The 16148-nt window shown below is 45.1% G+C and overlaps 1 protein-coding gene across 4 annotated transcripts in view; it reads left to right on the top strand.

The window, feature by feature from the left end:
• The first annotated feature begins 65 nt into the window (after positions 1-65).
• skap2 (src kinase associated phosphoprotein 2) overlaps positions 66-16148 on the top strand; it is a 24724-nt gene continuing 8641 nt past the window's right edge. For all 4 annotated transcript variants that reach the window (XM_065027461.1, XM_065027462.1, XM_065027463.1 and 1 more), the window contains exons 1-11: positions 66-201; positions 746-851; positions 999-1024; positions 2465-2566; positions 5068-5148; positions 5335-5418; positions 6800-6924; positions 7919-7982; positions 8135-8242; positions 10532-10615; positions 12262-12374. In XM_065027461.1, coding sequence (XP_064883533.1) covers positions 162-201; positions 746-851; positions 999-1024; positions 2465-2566; positions 5068-5148; positions 5335-5418; positions 6800-6924; positions 7919-7982; positions 8135-8242; positions 10532-10615; positions 12262-12374 — 933 coding nt within the window. In that variant the 5' untranslated portion in view covers positions 66-161. The remainder of the gene's footprint in view (positions 202-745; positions 852-998; positions 1025-2464; positions 2567-5067; positions 5149-5334; positions 5419-6799; positions 6925-7918; positions 7983-8134; positions 8243-10531; positions 10616-12261; positions 12375-16148) is intronic.

Below are 16148 nucleotides of genomic sequence, written 5' to 3'. Positions count from 1 at the left end.
CGCGGTCTATATTTGAATAGTGTCACTGCACTGTAGCCAGTGGTCATTGTATTTGATTAGTGAATTTATACGGTAACTTCCGTATCTCTCAGCCCACCAGAGCTTCCGTATTAACTGAGTTTCTCAGTCTACCCTGGCTGGATTTTTGACTTTGTAAAGCTATGCGGTCAATTCCGGAGGAGTTAACGACGCTTATTTCAGGTATTTATATTATATATTATTAATCGACGTGTTAGTGTAATGGATTTCTATCCTATCGTTGTCAAACGTAAAGTTTTCCAGAAACATTTTATAACTGTTTTGAAAAAGAGGAAGCAAGTGTCTGTCTCACTGCAATATGGATGGTAGAGTTCTTCCCACCATTGAGACGATTGCCATAAACAAACAGGTGCACAATTGAGTTGTAACTAATATGATTCCTTTATTAGTTGGCAGTATTGAAATGAGTAGGCAGGCAACCTATTGTACGCACGTTTGCATCCGAAGTGTTTGGTTATCGCTCCAAAGCAATTATACCAAATCAAAAAAGGACACCATTTTCATGTGTAAAAGTTGGATAAAAATGGACCTTTTTTTGTCATGTGTAAAAGTTAGAAATGTATCATAAAAACGGGGATTTCTTTTTAATATTTAGAGTATAGTTGAGAACTCTATTAAATATTTGGGAATGGGCTGCATGATTCTGGTTGATTATTGTGATCACGACCTGAAACTTTGATGCCTTCACATTTCTTTCCCTTTTAAGATCTTGAAGATTTCCTCTTCGATGGTCTGAAAGGAGAGAATTTGAGTAAGAAGGCAAAGGAGAAAAGAGAAGCCTTCATAAAGCGGATCAAAGAGGTCAAATCTGGGTATGTTTAGACTCCAGCAGGACCTATCATAAATACTTTGTGGTTTTGCAACAGTTTCTTAGTTAAATAATACAACTCTGTCTATAGCTGTTTTGCAGTTGTACTATGGCGATATATCATTTCCTTCTTCCTTCTTGTGTCTTACAGATACCCTCAAGAGTTCAACGAGAATCGTATGTTTTTACTCAGTGTGCTTGATGTGTTAAAAAAAGGCACCTTACTCCGGGTGGGTATAATTTGTGGAAAGTTCCAACAGGAATCCGTTCCAAAAACTTTGTAAGTACAAGGTTGCCAACAAACAACGTGTACAAAGTAACATGATCAAGTCAAATAGCTAACTAGCTGCCGAATAGGCATCAACTCACCACCTAGCTAACTAGCTGCCGAATAGGCATCAACTCACCACCTAGCTAACTAGCTGCCGAATAGGCATCAACTCACCACCTAGCTAACTAGCTGCCGAATAGGCATCAACTCACCACGTAGCTAACTAGTTGCTAACGAATAGGCATCAACTCTCAACACGCCGAATAGCTCAACACCAGCTGCTGCGAATAGGCATCAACTCACCACGTAGCTAACTAGCTGCCGAATAGGCATCAACTCACCACGTAGCTAACTAGCTGCCGAATAGGCATCAACTCACCACCTAGCTAACTAGCTGCCGAATAGGCATCAACTCACCACCTAGCTAACTAGCTGCCGAATAGGCATCAACTCACCACGTAGCTAACTAGCTGCCGAATAGGCATCAACTCACCACATAGCTTATTCTTAATGTTTGTCCATAGGCTACCAGAGTGAGGACAGACATTTTTCAGGAATAAACGTGGTGATTGAAAAACTTAATGAAATAGCCCATTCCTACCCGGTATCTTATTCTGCCTCTAAACAACTTTGTATGTGTTGTTTGTTGGCAACTTTGATATTTATGAAGGTTTTGGAGCGGATTCCAGTTCCAGTTCCACAGATTATACCCCCCTATGGGCCCTGGTCAAATGTAGTGCTATATATTTTAATTGTATTTATGTAACCATTATTTAACTAGGCAAGTAAGTTAAGAACAAATTCTTATTTACAATGACGGCCTACCAGAAGGCAAAAGGCCTCCTGCAGGGACGGGGGCTGGGATTAAAAATGTCAAATAAATAAGATATACATATAGAACAAAACACACAACACGACATAAAGAGAGACCTAAGACAACAACATAGCAAGGCAGCAATTACATGACAACACAGCATGGTAGCAACACAACATAACAACAACATGGTAGCAACACAGCATGGTAGCAACACAACATAACAACAGCATGGTAGCAACACAGCATGGTAGCAACACAGCATGGTGGCAACATAACAACAACATGGTAGCAACACAACATGGTAGCAGCACAAAACATGTTACAAACATTAGCATTAAGGGCAAGAAGGTAGAGACAATAGTACATCACACAAAGCAGCCACAACTGTCAGTAAGAGTGTCCGTGATTGAGTCTTTGAATGAAGAGATTGAGATAAGTGTCCAGTTTGAGTGTTTGTAGAGAATAGATGTCCATTTGGGACGTGCATGGGTCTTACTGTAATACATCAACAACTACCGTTTTGAACCAGGAGATGCAGAGGACTCGGAAGAGGATGAAGTGGAGGACAGCAACAATGATGGAGGGTCACTGCATTCAGAACGCACAGATAAGGAGGATGAGACCTGTGAAGGTACGTCACAAACACTTGGGTGTGTACCAGGGTTAACACGAGGGTGTGTACCAGGGTTAACACGAGGGTGTATACCAGGGTTAACACGAGGGTTTATACCAGGGTTAACACGAGGGTTTATACCAGGGACATCACGAGGGTTTATACCAGGGTCAACACGAGGGTTTATACCAGGGTCAACACGAGGGTTTATACCAGGGTCAACACGAGGGTTTATACCAGGGTCAACACGAGGGTTTATACCAGGGTCAGCACGAGGGTTTATACCAGGGTCAGCACGAGGGTTTATACCAGGGTCAGCACGAGGGTTTATACCAGGGTCAGCACGAGGGTTTAGACCAGGGTCAGCACGAGGGCGTAAACCAGGGTCAGCACGAGGGCGTAGACCAGGGTCAGCACGAGGTCTTTAGACCAGGGTCAGCACGAGGGCTTTAGACCAGGGTCAGCACGAGGGCTTTAGACCAGGGTCAGCACGAGGGCTTTAGACCAGGGTCAGCACGAGGGCTTTAGACCAGGGCCAGCACGAGGGCTTTAGACCAGGGCCAGCACGAGGGCTTTAGACCAGGGTCAGCACGAGGCCTTTAGACCAGGGTCAGCACGAGGCCTTTAGACCAGGGTCAGCACGAGGGCTTTAGACCAGGGTCAGCACGAGGGCTTTAGACCAGGGTCAGCACGAGGCCTTTAGACCAGGGTCAGCACGAGGGCTTTAGACCAGGGTCAGCACGAGGGCTTTAGACCAGGGTCAGCACGAGGGCGTTGACCAGAGTTGGATTCAAAGAATTAAAATTGGAATTCATGCTTCTCTGTAAGAAAACAATTGGAATGAGCTAGAATTTCAGTTTATATCCTGAATTGAAATGGAATGGACCCAGACTCTGATACAATCTACAAACGTACATACATACATACTGTACCAGTCAAAAGTTTGAACACAGCTACTCATTCAAGGGTTTTTCTTTATTTTTTACTATTTTCTACATTATAAAAGAATAGTGAAGACATCTAAACTATGAAATAACACACATAGAATCATGTAGTGACCAAAAAAGTGTTCAACAAATCAAAATATATTTGAGATTCTTCAAAGTAGCCACCCTTTGCCTTGATTACAGCTTTGCACACTCTTGGCATTATCTCAACCAGCTTCACCTGGAATGCTTTTCCAACAAACTTGGTGGAGTTCACACACATGCTGAGCACTTGTTGAAATGCATTCCAGGTGACTACCTCATGAAGCTGGTTGAGACATTCTAGACATTTCTGTGCTTCCAACTTTGTAGCAACAGTTTGGGGAGACCCTTTCCTGTTTCAGCATGACAATGCCCCCGTGCACAAAGTGAGGTCCATACAGAAATGGTTTGTCGAGATCTGTGTGGAAGAACTTGGCTGGCCTGCACAGAGCCCTGACCTCAAGCTCATCGAACACCTTTGGGATTAATTGGAACACCGACTGCGAGCCAGGACTAATTCTTCAACATCAGTGCCCGACCTCACTAATGTTCTTGTGGCTGAATGGAAGCAAGTCCCTGCAGCAATGTTCCAACATCTAGTGGTAAGCCTTCCCAGAAGAGTGGAGGCTGGTATAGCAGTCAAAGTGGGGCCAACTCCATATTAATGCCATGTTTTTGGAATGAGATGTTTGATGAGCAGGTGTCTACATACTTTTGTCCATGTAGTGTTTGTGGTTATCTCTCTCTCTCACCAAGTCTGTGTGTGAGCGAGAGAGAAAGCTGAAGTGAAGGAAATTGTGAGACCACTGACATTCCAGTTGTAACTTGGCAACTGACTTTGGAAGCAATTTGAAGGGCACAGCTGTGGGTTGGCCCCTCATGACAGAGAGAGCATAGTTTATTACTCACATCCTGGAACCTCGCAGAGTGGCAGTCGAGAGGTTTACAGTTACCACTTTACATTTCTACTACAGTCCAAGAAAAGGCATGCAGTAGTCTACAGTATACAGTAGTCTTTCTCCCATAACAGTAACCTACACAGCGTTTGTGTATTTGCTTTTTGTTAATAGAGTATCAAGATAAACCTTGTGAAAGGGTAAGGGGTCTGGGTTTTATTGGCCTTTAAACAGCTGCCAGTTTTATGGCCCCTCTTTCACTCGGAGCAACTTTGACACAGAGAGTTGAACATTTGCATTGAAGTTGCACTAGTTGGCTGCAAAATATTGTTCTCTTCTGCACTAAGAGATGCTTAACTTCTATATCGACCCAATTGATGACAAACCAAATAAGCAAAGATGTGTGTTACCCTCTTTTTGGACATTGTACGGGTGCATTTTCACTGTGAGATTCATTAGAGTCGGGGGCTGTGTAGTAGGTCGTCTTGGTTTTCGGGAGCAAGAAAAGACAAAGCAAAACTGTACTATTTCCTGTTTTTCCAAAGTAACAGTTGTCCAATCAGCTTAGCCATAGTCATTGATCTAAATGATGAGAACGTAAAGAAGGTTGCTATAGAAGGCTGATAGACTTGCATCGTTGTCTCTCTGCCTATAGGTGCTCAGCAGTCTCTAGCCGTGGCGGCTCAGGACCTCCAGTCTGTCTTCAAGGCCGGACACCTGGAGAAACGCAGGAAGGGTGGGGTTCTTCCATTGACATGCATATATTAAAATATATACACATATATTGTTTATATACGACATTGGTGTCTTTACTAACATACACAACACACTCTGGGACATTTGGGGAAACAACACTGTTTATGAGTCTCCAGATTCTGGATTGTATGACTGTTGATGATGATGTTCCCATTGTCTTCCACAGATCACAGCTTCTTTGGCACAGAGTGGCAGAAGAGATGGTGCGCTTTGAGCAACCAGACATTCTACTACTACGGCAGTGAGAAAGGTATTCAACCAGACATTCTACTACTACGGTAGTGAGAAAGGTATTCAACCAGACATTCTACTACTACGGCAGTGAGAAAGGTATTCAACCAGACATTCTACTACTACGGCAGTGAGAAAGGTATTCAACCAGACATTCTACTACTACGGTAGTGAGAAAGATATTCAACCAGACATTCTACTACTACGGCAGTGAGAAAGGTATTCAACCAGACATTCTACTACTACGGCAGTGAGAAAGGTATTCAACCAGACATTCTACTACTACGGTAGTGAGAAAGGTATTCAACCAGACATTCTACTACTACGGTAGTGAGAAAGGTATTCAACCAGACATTCTACTACTACGGTAGTGAGAAAGGTATTCAACCAGACATTCTACTACTACGGTAGTGAGAAAGGTATTCAACCAGACATTCTACTACTACGGTAGTGAGAAAGGTATTCAACCAGACATTCTACTACTACGGTAGTGAGAAAGGTATTCAACCAGACATTCTACTACTACGGTAGTGAGAAAGGTATTCAACCAGACATTCTACTACTACGGCAGTGAGAAAGGTATTCAACCAGACATTCTACTACTACGGCAGTGAGAAAGGTATTCAACCAGACATTCTACTACTACGGCAGTGAGAAAGGTATTCAACCAGACATTCTACTACTACGGCAGTGAGAAAGGTATTCAACCAGACATTCTACTACTACGGCAGTGAGAAAGGTATTCAACCAGACATTCTACTACTACGGCAGTGAGAAAGGTATTCAACCAGACATTCTACTACTACGGCAGTGAGAAAGGTATTCAACCAGACATTCTACTACTACGGCAGTGAGAAAGGTATTCAACCAGACATTCTACTACTACGGCAGTGAGAAAGGTATTCAACCAGACATTCTACTACTACAGCAGTGAGAAAGGTATTCAACCAGACATTCTACTACTACGGCAGTGAGAAAGGTATTCAACCAGACATTCTACTACTACGGCAGTGAGAAAGGTATTCAACCAGACATTCTACTACTACGGCAGTGAGAAAGGTATTCAACCAGACATTCTACTACTACAGCAGTGAGAAAGGTATTCAACCAGACATTCTACTACTACGGCAGTGAGAAAGGTATTCAACCAGACATTCTACTACTACAGCAGTGAGAAAGGTATTCAACCAGACATTCTACTACTACAGCAGTGAGAAAGGTATTCAACATTCATGACTTCCCAGACCACTGTAGTTTGAGGTGTTATGGGAATGTATATTTGATATTTTCATAGTTTTTGATTGAATATATATAATTTCTAGCCAAACAGTGATGTTACTCTAGTAATCATGACTTGTTGTTGTAGTTGTGTTTCTCTCTCTCTCTCTCTCCTCTGACAGACAAGCAGCAGAAGGGTGAGTTTGCAATTGATGGCTACAGTGTCAAGATGAATAACACCCTGCGAAAAGATTCCAAGAAAGATTGCTGCTTTGAAATTTCTTCCTCTGACAAGCGAGTATATCAGGTGAGAGAGCTCGTCTCTTGATGACACTTAGGGGCATACCATACGCTAATCATTGCAGTCTGTCCATGTAACATTTCTGAAACCACTATAGGACGGTTTCCCGGACACCGATTCACCCGAGTCCTGGAGAATATATAGAATCTCATTGAAATAGATTTTTAGTCCAAGACTAAGATTTATCTGTCTGGTATACCGTCCCTTTAAACCTGGATCATAGTCCAAAACGTGGACACGTCCACACAGCAGTGTTCTGCAATATTGGACCTTTGGCTTTCATACTTGTTGAGTTCTCTGCTCAGCTCAAGCAATTTCTCCAACTGTCAACACATTGAAATGAACAGGAGTCACGTTGGTTGGGGATTGTGGAGAGGTGTTCAGGCAGTACGTTCCCCTGTTCCCCTGCAGATGGTCTCAGAGCCACGTAGCTTTGTCCCAATGGGACGCCGGACTACCTCGTGTCTGTCAACTATGATTTATGCCTTAAAGGGAAAATCCATTCAAACTATATTTTTTATTTTTGTATTAGTCCGCTGTTGATACAGTCCCAAAATGTTTTGCATGTCAGCAGTGAATTTTTCAAAAGATTGGACTTTCAAGAAGCAAAGTGCCACTGACCACATCATAATGATGATGCAAAACACACACATTTAGAGTTTTGGTCAAGTATTTCTCACATACATATGCAGGTTTCTTAGCTAGTTTTTTCCTTCCTTGAGGAAAGTTTAGCTAATGCATAAATACAGTGCTATTTGTTTATGTTAATTAATTTAGGGGCAACTACTTACTGTCGTTTTCTTCTCTCTGTCTCTCTGTCTCTCTCTGTCTCTCTCTCTCTCTCTCTCTCTGTGTGTCTCTCTGTGTGTCTCTCTCTGTGTCTCTCTCTCTCTGTCTCTCTCTCTGTCTCTCTCTCTGTGTCTCTGTGTCTCTCTCTGTCTCTCTCTCTCTCTCTCTCTGTCTCTCTCTCTCTCTGTCTCTCTCTCTCCTGCTCTCTCAGTTCTGTGCGTCATCTCAGAAAGAGGCAGAGGAATGGGTGGAGCAGATAGATTTTGTGTTGAGAGGTTTGTAATACTCACCATTAGACCTCATATTTTATCTAATGTACTTTTCATGTCAAGTCTTTTATGAATATTTTAATAGTAACAAGTATAGACTAATTTCCTTATTTAATCTGAGGCTGTGTGTGTGTGTGGGTGGCTGTGTGTGTTTGCAGACATGTCAGGGGTCATTCCATTGGACGAGGAGGATCAAGAGATGTACGATGACATTGGCGCTGTCGAGGCGGCGCCTATTGACGATGACATCTACGAAGAACTCCCAGGTCTGCCATTTCTCTCTCTCTCTCTCTCACTCTCACTCTCACTCTCACACACACACACACACTGTGTACTCTGTCAGAGAATGTAACCAAGAATCCTGTTCCTCTAGAGGACTGTTTGATTGGATGCTTCCTGATTGACACATCCTCTATGCTCTGGCTCTGTCATGTTATTACTACTATCCTTATTATGGGATAAATGGGGGAGGAGACCCAAATGGTACCCTTTTCCCTTTCTAGTGCACTACTCTTGACCAGAGGCCAATGGACCCGTATGGAAAAGTAGTGCCTCATAAAGGGAATAGCAGGCCATTTGGGACTCAGCTAGGCAGGGTGGATGTTGACGGTACATTTCTCCTCTCTCTGCTCGCTCTCGTTAACATAAACACATAGCTGTGAATGAATTGAGGTGTAAATACTAACTACTGTTTACTTCTCTCTATCACTCACTCACACACACAACCGTTCAAAAGTTTGGGGTCAACTTAGAAATGTCCTGTTTTTGAAAGAAAATGTAAAAATATTGTCCATTAAAATAACATCAAATTGACCAGCAATACAGTGTAGACATTGTTAATGTTGTAAATTACTATTGTAGCTGGAAACAACTGATTAAAAAAAAAATCTAAAAATAGAATATGGTACAGAGGCCCATTATCAGCAACCATCACTCCTGTGTTCCAATGGCATTGACACCAGTCTCAATGTCAACAGTGAAGAGGTGACTCCGGGATGCTGGCCTTCTAGGCAGACTTCCTCTGTCCAGTGTCTGTGTTCTTTTGCCCATCTTAATCTTTTCTTTCTATTGGCCAGTCTGAGATATGGCTTCTTCTTTGTAACTCTCCCTAGAAGGACAGCATCCTGGAGTCGCCTCTTCACTGTTGACGTTGAGACTGGTGTTTTGCGGATACTATTTAATGAAGCTGCCAGTTGAGGACTTGTGAGGCGTCTGTTTCTCAAACTAGACACACTAATGTACTTGTCCTCTTGCTCAGTTGTGCACCGGGGCCTCCAACTCCTCTTTCTATTCTGGTTAGAGACAGTTTGCACTGTTCTGTGAAGGGAGTAGTACACAGCGTTGTACGAGTTCCTTGGCAATATCTCACATGGAATAGCCTTCATTTTCAGAACAAGTATAGACTGACGAGTTTCAGAAGAAAGTTATTTGTTTCTGTCCATTTTGAGCCTGTAATCGAACCCACAAATGCTGATGCTCCAGATACTCAACTAGTTTAAAGAAGGCCAGTTTTATTGTTTCTTTAATCAGAACAACAGTTTTCAGCTGTGCTAACATAATTGCAAAAGGGTTTTCTAATGATCAATTAGCCTTTTAAAATGATAAACTTGGATTAGCTAACACATTGTGCCATTGGAACACAGGAGTGATGGTTGCTGATAATGGGCCTATGTAGATATTACATAAAAAATCAGCCGTTTCCAGCTACAATAGTAATTTACAACATTAACAATGTCTACACTGTATTTCTGATCATTTTGGTGTTATTTTAATGGGCAAAAACAAGGACATTTCTAAGTGATGCCAAACTGTGTGTGTGTGTGTGTGTGTGTGTGTGTGTGTACGTACATACACACTCTGTCAAAAGTAGTGCACTATAAAGGGAATTGGGTGTCATTTGGGACACAGCCTTGTTCTTGCAGCTTGTGTTGCAGCTTGTGTAACTTCTATGTTACAAGCATGTTAAACAACAGGTGTGGCTGACTAGCTGGGGCTTTGCATTACTCACGTTGTTCAGATCCACATCTGACCCTCTCTCTGTCCTGGGGCCATTTACATCCCTCACGTTATCCAGACCCACATCTGACCCTCTCTCTGTCCTGGGGCCATTTACAGCCCTCACGTTATCCAGACCCACATCTGACCCTCTCTCTGTCCTGGGGCCATTTACATCCCTCACGTTGTCCATACCCACATCTGACCCTCTCTCTGTCCTGGGGCCATTTACATCCCTCACGTTATCCATACCCACATCTGACCCTCTCTCTGTCCTGGGGCCATTTACATCCCTCACGTTATCCATACCCACATCTGACCCTCTCTCTGTCCTGGGGCCATTTACATCCCTCACGTTGTCCAGACCCACATCTGACCCTCTCTGTCCTGGGGCCATTTACATCCCTCACGTTGTCCAGACCCACATCTGACCCTCTCTCTGTCCTGGGGCCATTTACATAGTCTCAGAGTAGAAGTGCTGATCTGGGATCAAGTCCCCCATGTTCATGTGATGTCATTCATTAGGATTTATCTCTCTCTCTCTTTATCTCTCCCAACAGAGGAGGACATGTCCGCTCCTCCAAAGCCCAAGGTGGAACCACCCACGCCACACAGCAAACCCACCCCACCCACTACAGCTGCAGGTAAGTGGAGAGAGAGACCTGCCTGCACCCCCCCACCTCTCATCCTTTAACCTCACCAAACACAGACTTCAGAGTGGTTCAGATCTTTGCAGATGCCAGTTTAGAGAGAAGGCCTTCTGAGACACTGTGAAAGGGAAGTCATGATGACATGGACAGGAAGTCCCTGTGAAAAAGCAACTCGGAGGCATTTCACACTGTTCTTGAAATAAACACATTTCAGTTAGATCCTACTAGTTCTGCATTTAACCACATGCCTTTGCATAACGTCAGTACAAACAAACTGGAAGCTACGTTTAACCACTCACACAAGAGATGTTCTGAGTGTTGTGTTACCATGTATACAAGCTATAGAGGCTCAATCCCCTGTACATTTCATAGGGGAAAACAGAGACGTTTAGTTTATTCATTAGATCATTAAAAAAACAAGCCCACATAAATCTTGAAAATCCATACATGCACATTAGTAAAATCCTGGAGGATAACACAGAGTCTGGGACTTATTTCCATTGTGGTCCCCCTGAGATAAGATGGCTGGGCAACATCCAACAGGTTGAACACCGTATGACAGGAAGATAAAACACAGAAGAAGAACATATATGTTATCATTGCAGTTGTAAGATACAGTCAAATGTCATTTTTACAGCTGCCCAGAGAGGACCTGGTCTTTATGAGCAGAGGCAACACATTCTGCTCTGAGGTCATTTTTACATCTGCCCAGAGAGGACCTGGTCTTTATGAGCAGAGGCAACACATTCTGCTCTGAGGTCATTTTTACATCTGCCCAGAGAGGACCTGGTCTTTATGAGCAGAGGCAACACATTCTGCTCTGAGGTCATTTTTACAGCTGCCCAGAGAGGACCTGGTCTTTATGAGCAGAGGCAACACATTCTGCTCTGAGGTCATTTTTACATCTGCCCAGAGAGGACCTGGTCTTTATGAGCAGAGGCAACACATTCTGCTCTGAGGTCATTTTTACATCTGCCCAGAGAGGACCTGGTCTTTATGAGCAGAGGCAACACATTCTGCTCTGAGGTCATTTTTACATCTGCCCAGAGAGGACCTGGTCTTTATGAGCAGAGGCAACACATTCTGCTCTGAGGTCATTTTTACATCTGCCCAGAGAGGACCTGGTCTTTATGAGCAGAGGCAACACATTCTGCTCTGAGGTCATTTTTACATCTGCCCAGAGAGGACCTGGTCTTTATGAGCAGAGGCAACACATTCTGCTCTGAGGCTCCAGTATACCACAGAGTCTCTTTCCCAGCATTACTCCTGAACCTGTATAAGCACACATCAGCAACACCTGATCTGGTGCTGTGATTGTGTGCATCTCTAACATGGGGAAAGTTATCAGTCAGATATCTGGGCACAGAACATAGAGGAGGAGAGGGCGACAGGGAGGGAGAGATGACTAGTCTATTGTTCTGTCAGAGGAAGACCTCTTGTTAGCTCTCTACCACCTCAGAGAGGGCGACAGGGAGGGAGAGATGACTAGTTTATTGTTCTGTCAGAGGAAGACCTCTTGTTAGCTCTCTACCACCTGAGTAGGTTACACACTGACATCACAATAACCACCCATGTACTGTAGACACTGGGGAACATTTTGATTGATCCATCTCCCCTATAATCTCTCTCTGTCTATCTAGTGAATAAGATCACAGACTACCAGAACTACTATCAGGGGATATGGGACTGTACAGGAGATCAACCAGATGAACTGTCCTTCAGACGGGGAGACGCCATCTACATCCTCAGCAAGGTCGGTCTGGGCTGTAGGAACCAACCCTCCTCATCCTCACTCTCACCTCCAGACAGGGATCATCAGCAGTCCTTAGAGGTTTAGGATGATCTCCTTTTCACAGGCTTACGGCTGCTCGACGCGGGTCCTGCTCGACGCGGGTCCTGCTCGACGCGGGTCCTGCTCGAGGCGGGTCCTGCTCGACGCGGGTCCTGCTCGAGGCGGGTCCTGCTCGAGGCGGGTCCTGCTCGAGGCGGGTCCTGCTCGAGGCGGGTCCTGCTCGACGCGGGCTACGGGCTACTCGTTGTGAAGAAGAGCTATATACACACATGATGCACTTATTCAATCATTCATATCTTCCACAATGGCTTGACATGTTCCATGACATAGCAAATAGTTTGCAAAAAATCCTAAGCAGTTGATAAGCATGAATAAAATAAGAGTTAAAACATGTTATATTACCTAGTTGGTTTGCAGTTGGTTTGCCTTCTTATGCCAAGTGTTACTAGATTCTATTTAGATTGGTATTTCTAAAGGTCTCTATGAATGGCTGCACCAGACCAGACAGACCACCTAAAGTGGTCAGTTATTGCTGGACCCTCTGAGGAGTAGACATTTCATATGGCAGGGGCTGGCCCGTAGCCTGTAGCCTGAACGGCAGGCTGAGGTGGGCCTGGGTCTGGGCCCTCTCTCTGGCTGTGTCCCAAATGTCACCTTATTACCTACATGTGCACTACGTTTGACCAGGACCCATAGGACACTACTGATCCATAGGGCTTTGGTGACAAGCAGTGTACTATGTAGGGAATAAGGTGCCTTAAAGGATGCAGCCTCTCTCTCTCTCTCTGGCCTCTCTCTCTCTCTCTCTCTCTCTGGCCTCTCTCTGTCTCTCTGTGGCCTCTCTCTCTCTCTCTCTCTCTCTCTCTCTCTCTGGCCTCTCTCTCTCTCTCTCTCTCTGGCCTCTCTCTCTCTCTCTCTCTCTGGCCTCTCTCTCTCTCTCTCTCTCTGGCCTCTCTCTCTCTCTCTCTCTGGCCTCTCTCTCTCTCTCCTGGCCTCTCTCTCTCTCTCTCTCTCTCTCTCTCTCTCTCTCTGGCCTCTGTGTGATGGGGATTAGTTGTGTCACAATGGAAAGGTTTTGAGTGTTCTTGGCTAGGTGTTCCTCTCACCTAGCCAGGCATGGCCTTAATGGGGATGTGTGTTCTCAGGAAACGGCAGGTCCTCCACTCCATTCAGACCAGGTGAGGACGTGTGGTGGGAGCCCAATTTCCGAGGCTTGTCAGCTAGCGAGGTGTAGGAGGGTGTTTGTATGCCAGGTGTGGGGAATTAAAGAGCGATTGTGTGGAGTGGCCTAAAATATGAATCCATTAATGGATTAAACATTGTTACATTGTTGATGTGTAATCAGCCATTTAAATCATCTCTCCAATATGTTGTAATTGAAGGCTGTGTAACCCACTACATAGTTTGTACCTCCATCATCCATTCACTTTCTTAGTGATTTAATGACGGATGTATTTGCGGAGCGTCACTGGCCAAAATAATTCAACTTTGCAGTGTTTCACATCAGTCTCTTGTTGTGGTGAATACAATGCAGTAGTCAATGGGGAAGGTCCTCATGCGTTCAGACTGGAGGGCTGGAAGAAATATATACAGAGTTTCTACTGAGACTCAATGAAAGTGCTGTTTCTATGATCAAGCCTGCCATCTAGTGGTTGATATAAGAACTGTCAGCTTCAGTTTCTGAAAACGACTGACCACCTTTCTTTACCAACCGTGCAGTTTATTACGGTGTAATGATTTATTATCTATTCATCCATGTTATCATTCTATGGCCAAAGTGTTTAATTCTACCTGAAAGGGTGAATGATCAGAGATGCTGTGCAATGCCAATGTGCAGAGTAGAAAAGACATGTCAACACAACACCACATCCGGCTTCTTTTCCTGTATCGAAGAGAAGCAGGAATCACGTTGTCCTTTAATTGGGTTAGTGTGCAGACTGAAAGAGCCTTCAGTTGACCTGGAACCTTGGTGTTGGGGGTTGTGGTCTGCTGGGAGGGAATGACCATAAAACCTGTCTGGACGCTCACATAGACCAGCTGCATCAGGAGGAGGAGGAAGGGCTGCACACACACACACACACACACACACACACACCCACTATCCAGAGACCAGGAATAGCCTGAGCGAACAGTGCCCCCCCCAGCTGCCAGACCCCCCAGAGTGTTGGAGGGTGTTGTATCAGGCTATCTAACCTAAAGTAGCCTGCTGCACAACGTGTGTGTGTGTGTGTACACTTGTTTGTGTGCTCATATGTTGTCACAGTGTGGGGTCTGTGCTCCCTCCTTCCTCATAAGTCCCATATACCTCCAGTGTATTAGTGAGGCCCAGCTTCCAGCCCCCAACACTCAGTCAGGCAGCCATGACTTACCTAGCAGCAGACAACACTGGGCTGGTCCTGACACCACACTGAGGTGTGGCTGACTTCTACAACAGACACAGGAAGCTCACACACACACAACCCTGTATCACTCCCAGGGGGCTTGGGACCAAATGTCAATTCCATCATGTCACACATTAACAAGACGATTGTGACATTCACATAATGGCATAAACACTGATGTGTTTCAGTGTGTAGTTAATTAGATGAGGTAATTGGCTTCAGCTCTCTGCATGGCATCGTCTTCGGACAGCTTTTCCTCTTATGTGGCTTTAGCTCTGGTCCCGGGTGTTACACATGCTGGCATAGCTCTGGCCCAGGGTGTTACATATGGCTGGCATAGCTCTGGTCCAGGGCGTCACATGTGACTGGCATATCTCTGGTCCAGGCCGTTACATATGGCTGGCATAGCTCTGGCCCAGGGTGTTACATATGGCTGGCATAGCTTTGGCCCAGGGCGCTACATATGGCTGGAATAGCTCTGGTCCAGGGTGTTAGATATGGCTGGCATAGCTTTGGCCCAGGGCGTTACATATGGCTGGCATAGCTCTGGTCCAGGCCGTTACATATGGCTGGCATAGCTCTGGCCCAGGGTGTTACATATGGCTGGCATAGCTTTGGCCCAGGGCGTTACATATGGCTGGAATAGCTCTGGTCCAGGGTGTTAGATATGGCTGGCATAGCTTTGGCCCAGGGCGTTACATATGGCTGGCATAGCTCTGGTCCAGGGTGTTAGATATGGCTGGCATAGCTCTGGCCCAGGGTGTTACATATGGCTGGCATAGCTCTGGTCCAGGCCGTTCCATATGGCTGGTGTAGCTCTGGTCCAGGGTGTTACATATGGCAGGTGTAGCTCTGGTCCAGGGTGTTACATATGGCGGGTGTAGCTCTGGTCCAGGGTGTTACATATGGCGGGTGTAGCTCTGGTCCAGGGTGTTACATATGGCAGGTGTAGCTCTGGTCCAGGGTGTTACACATGGCAGGTGTATCTCTGGTCCAGTGTGTTACATATGGCAGGTGTATCTCTGGTCCAGGGTGTTACATATGGCAGGTGTAGCTCTGGTCCAGGGTGTTACACATGGCAGGTGTATCTCTGGTCCAGGGTGTTACATATGGCGGGTGTAGCTCTGGTCCAGGGTGTTACATATGGTGGGTGTAGCTCTGGTCCAGGGTGTTACATATGGCGGGTGTAGCTCTGGTCCAGGGTGTTACATATGGTGGGTGTAGCTCTGGTCCAGGGTGTTACATATGGCAGGTGTAGCTCTGGTCCAGGGTGTTACATATGGTGGGTGTAGCTCTGGTCCAGGGTGTTACATATGGCTAGTTTTGCCGTGGACCAGCGCTAACATGGCGTCAT

This window comes from Oncorhynchus nerka, linkage group LG14 (assembly GCF_034236695.1).
Source record: "Oncorhynchus nerka isolate Pitt River linkage group LG14, Oner_Uvic_2.0, whole genome shotgun sequence".
Taxonomy (NCBI): domain Eukaryota; kingdom Metazoa; phylum Chordata; class Actinopteri; order Salmoniformes; family Salmonidae; genus Oncorhynchus; species Oncorhynchus nerka.
This window is presented reverse-complemented; position numbering and strand designations above follow the sequence as displayed.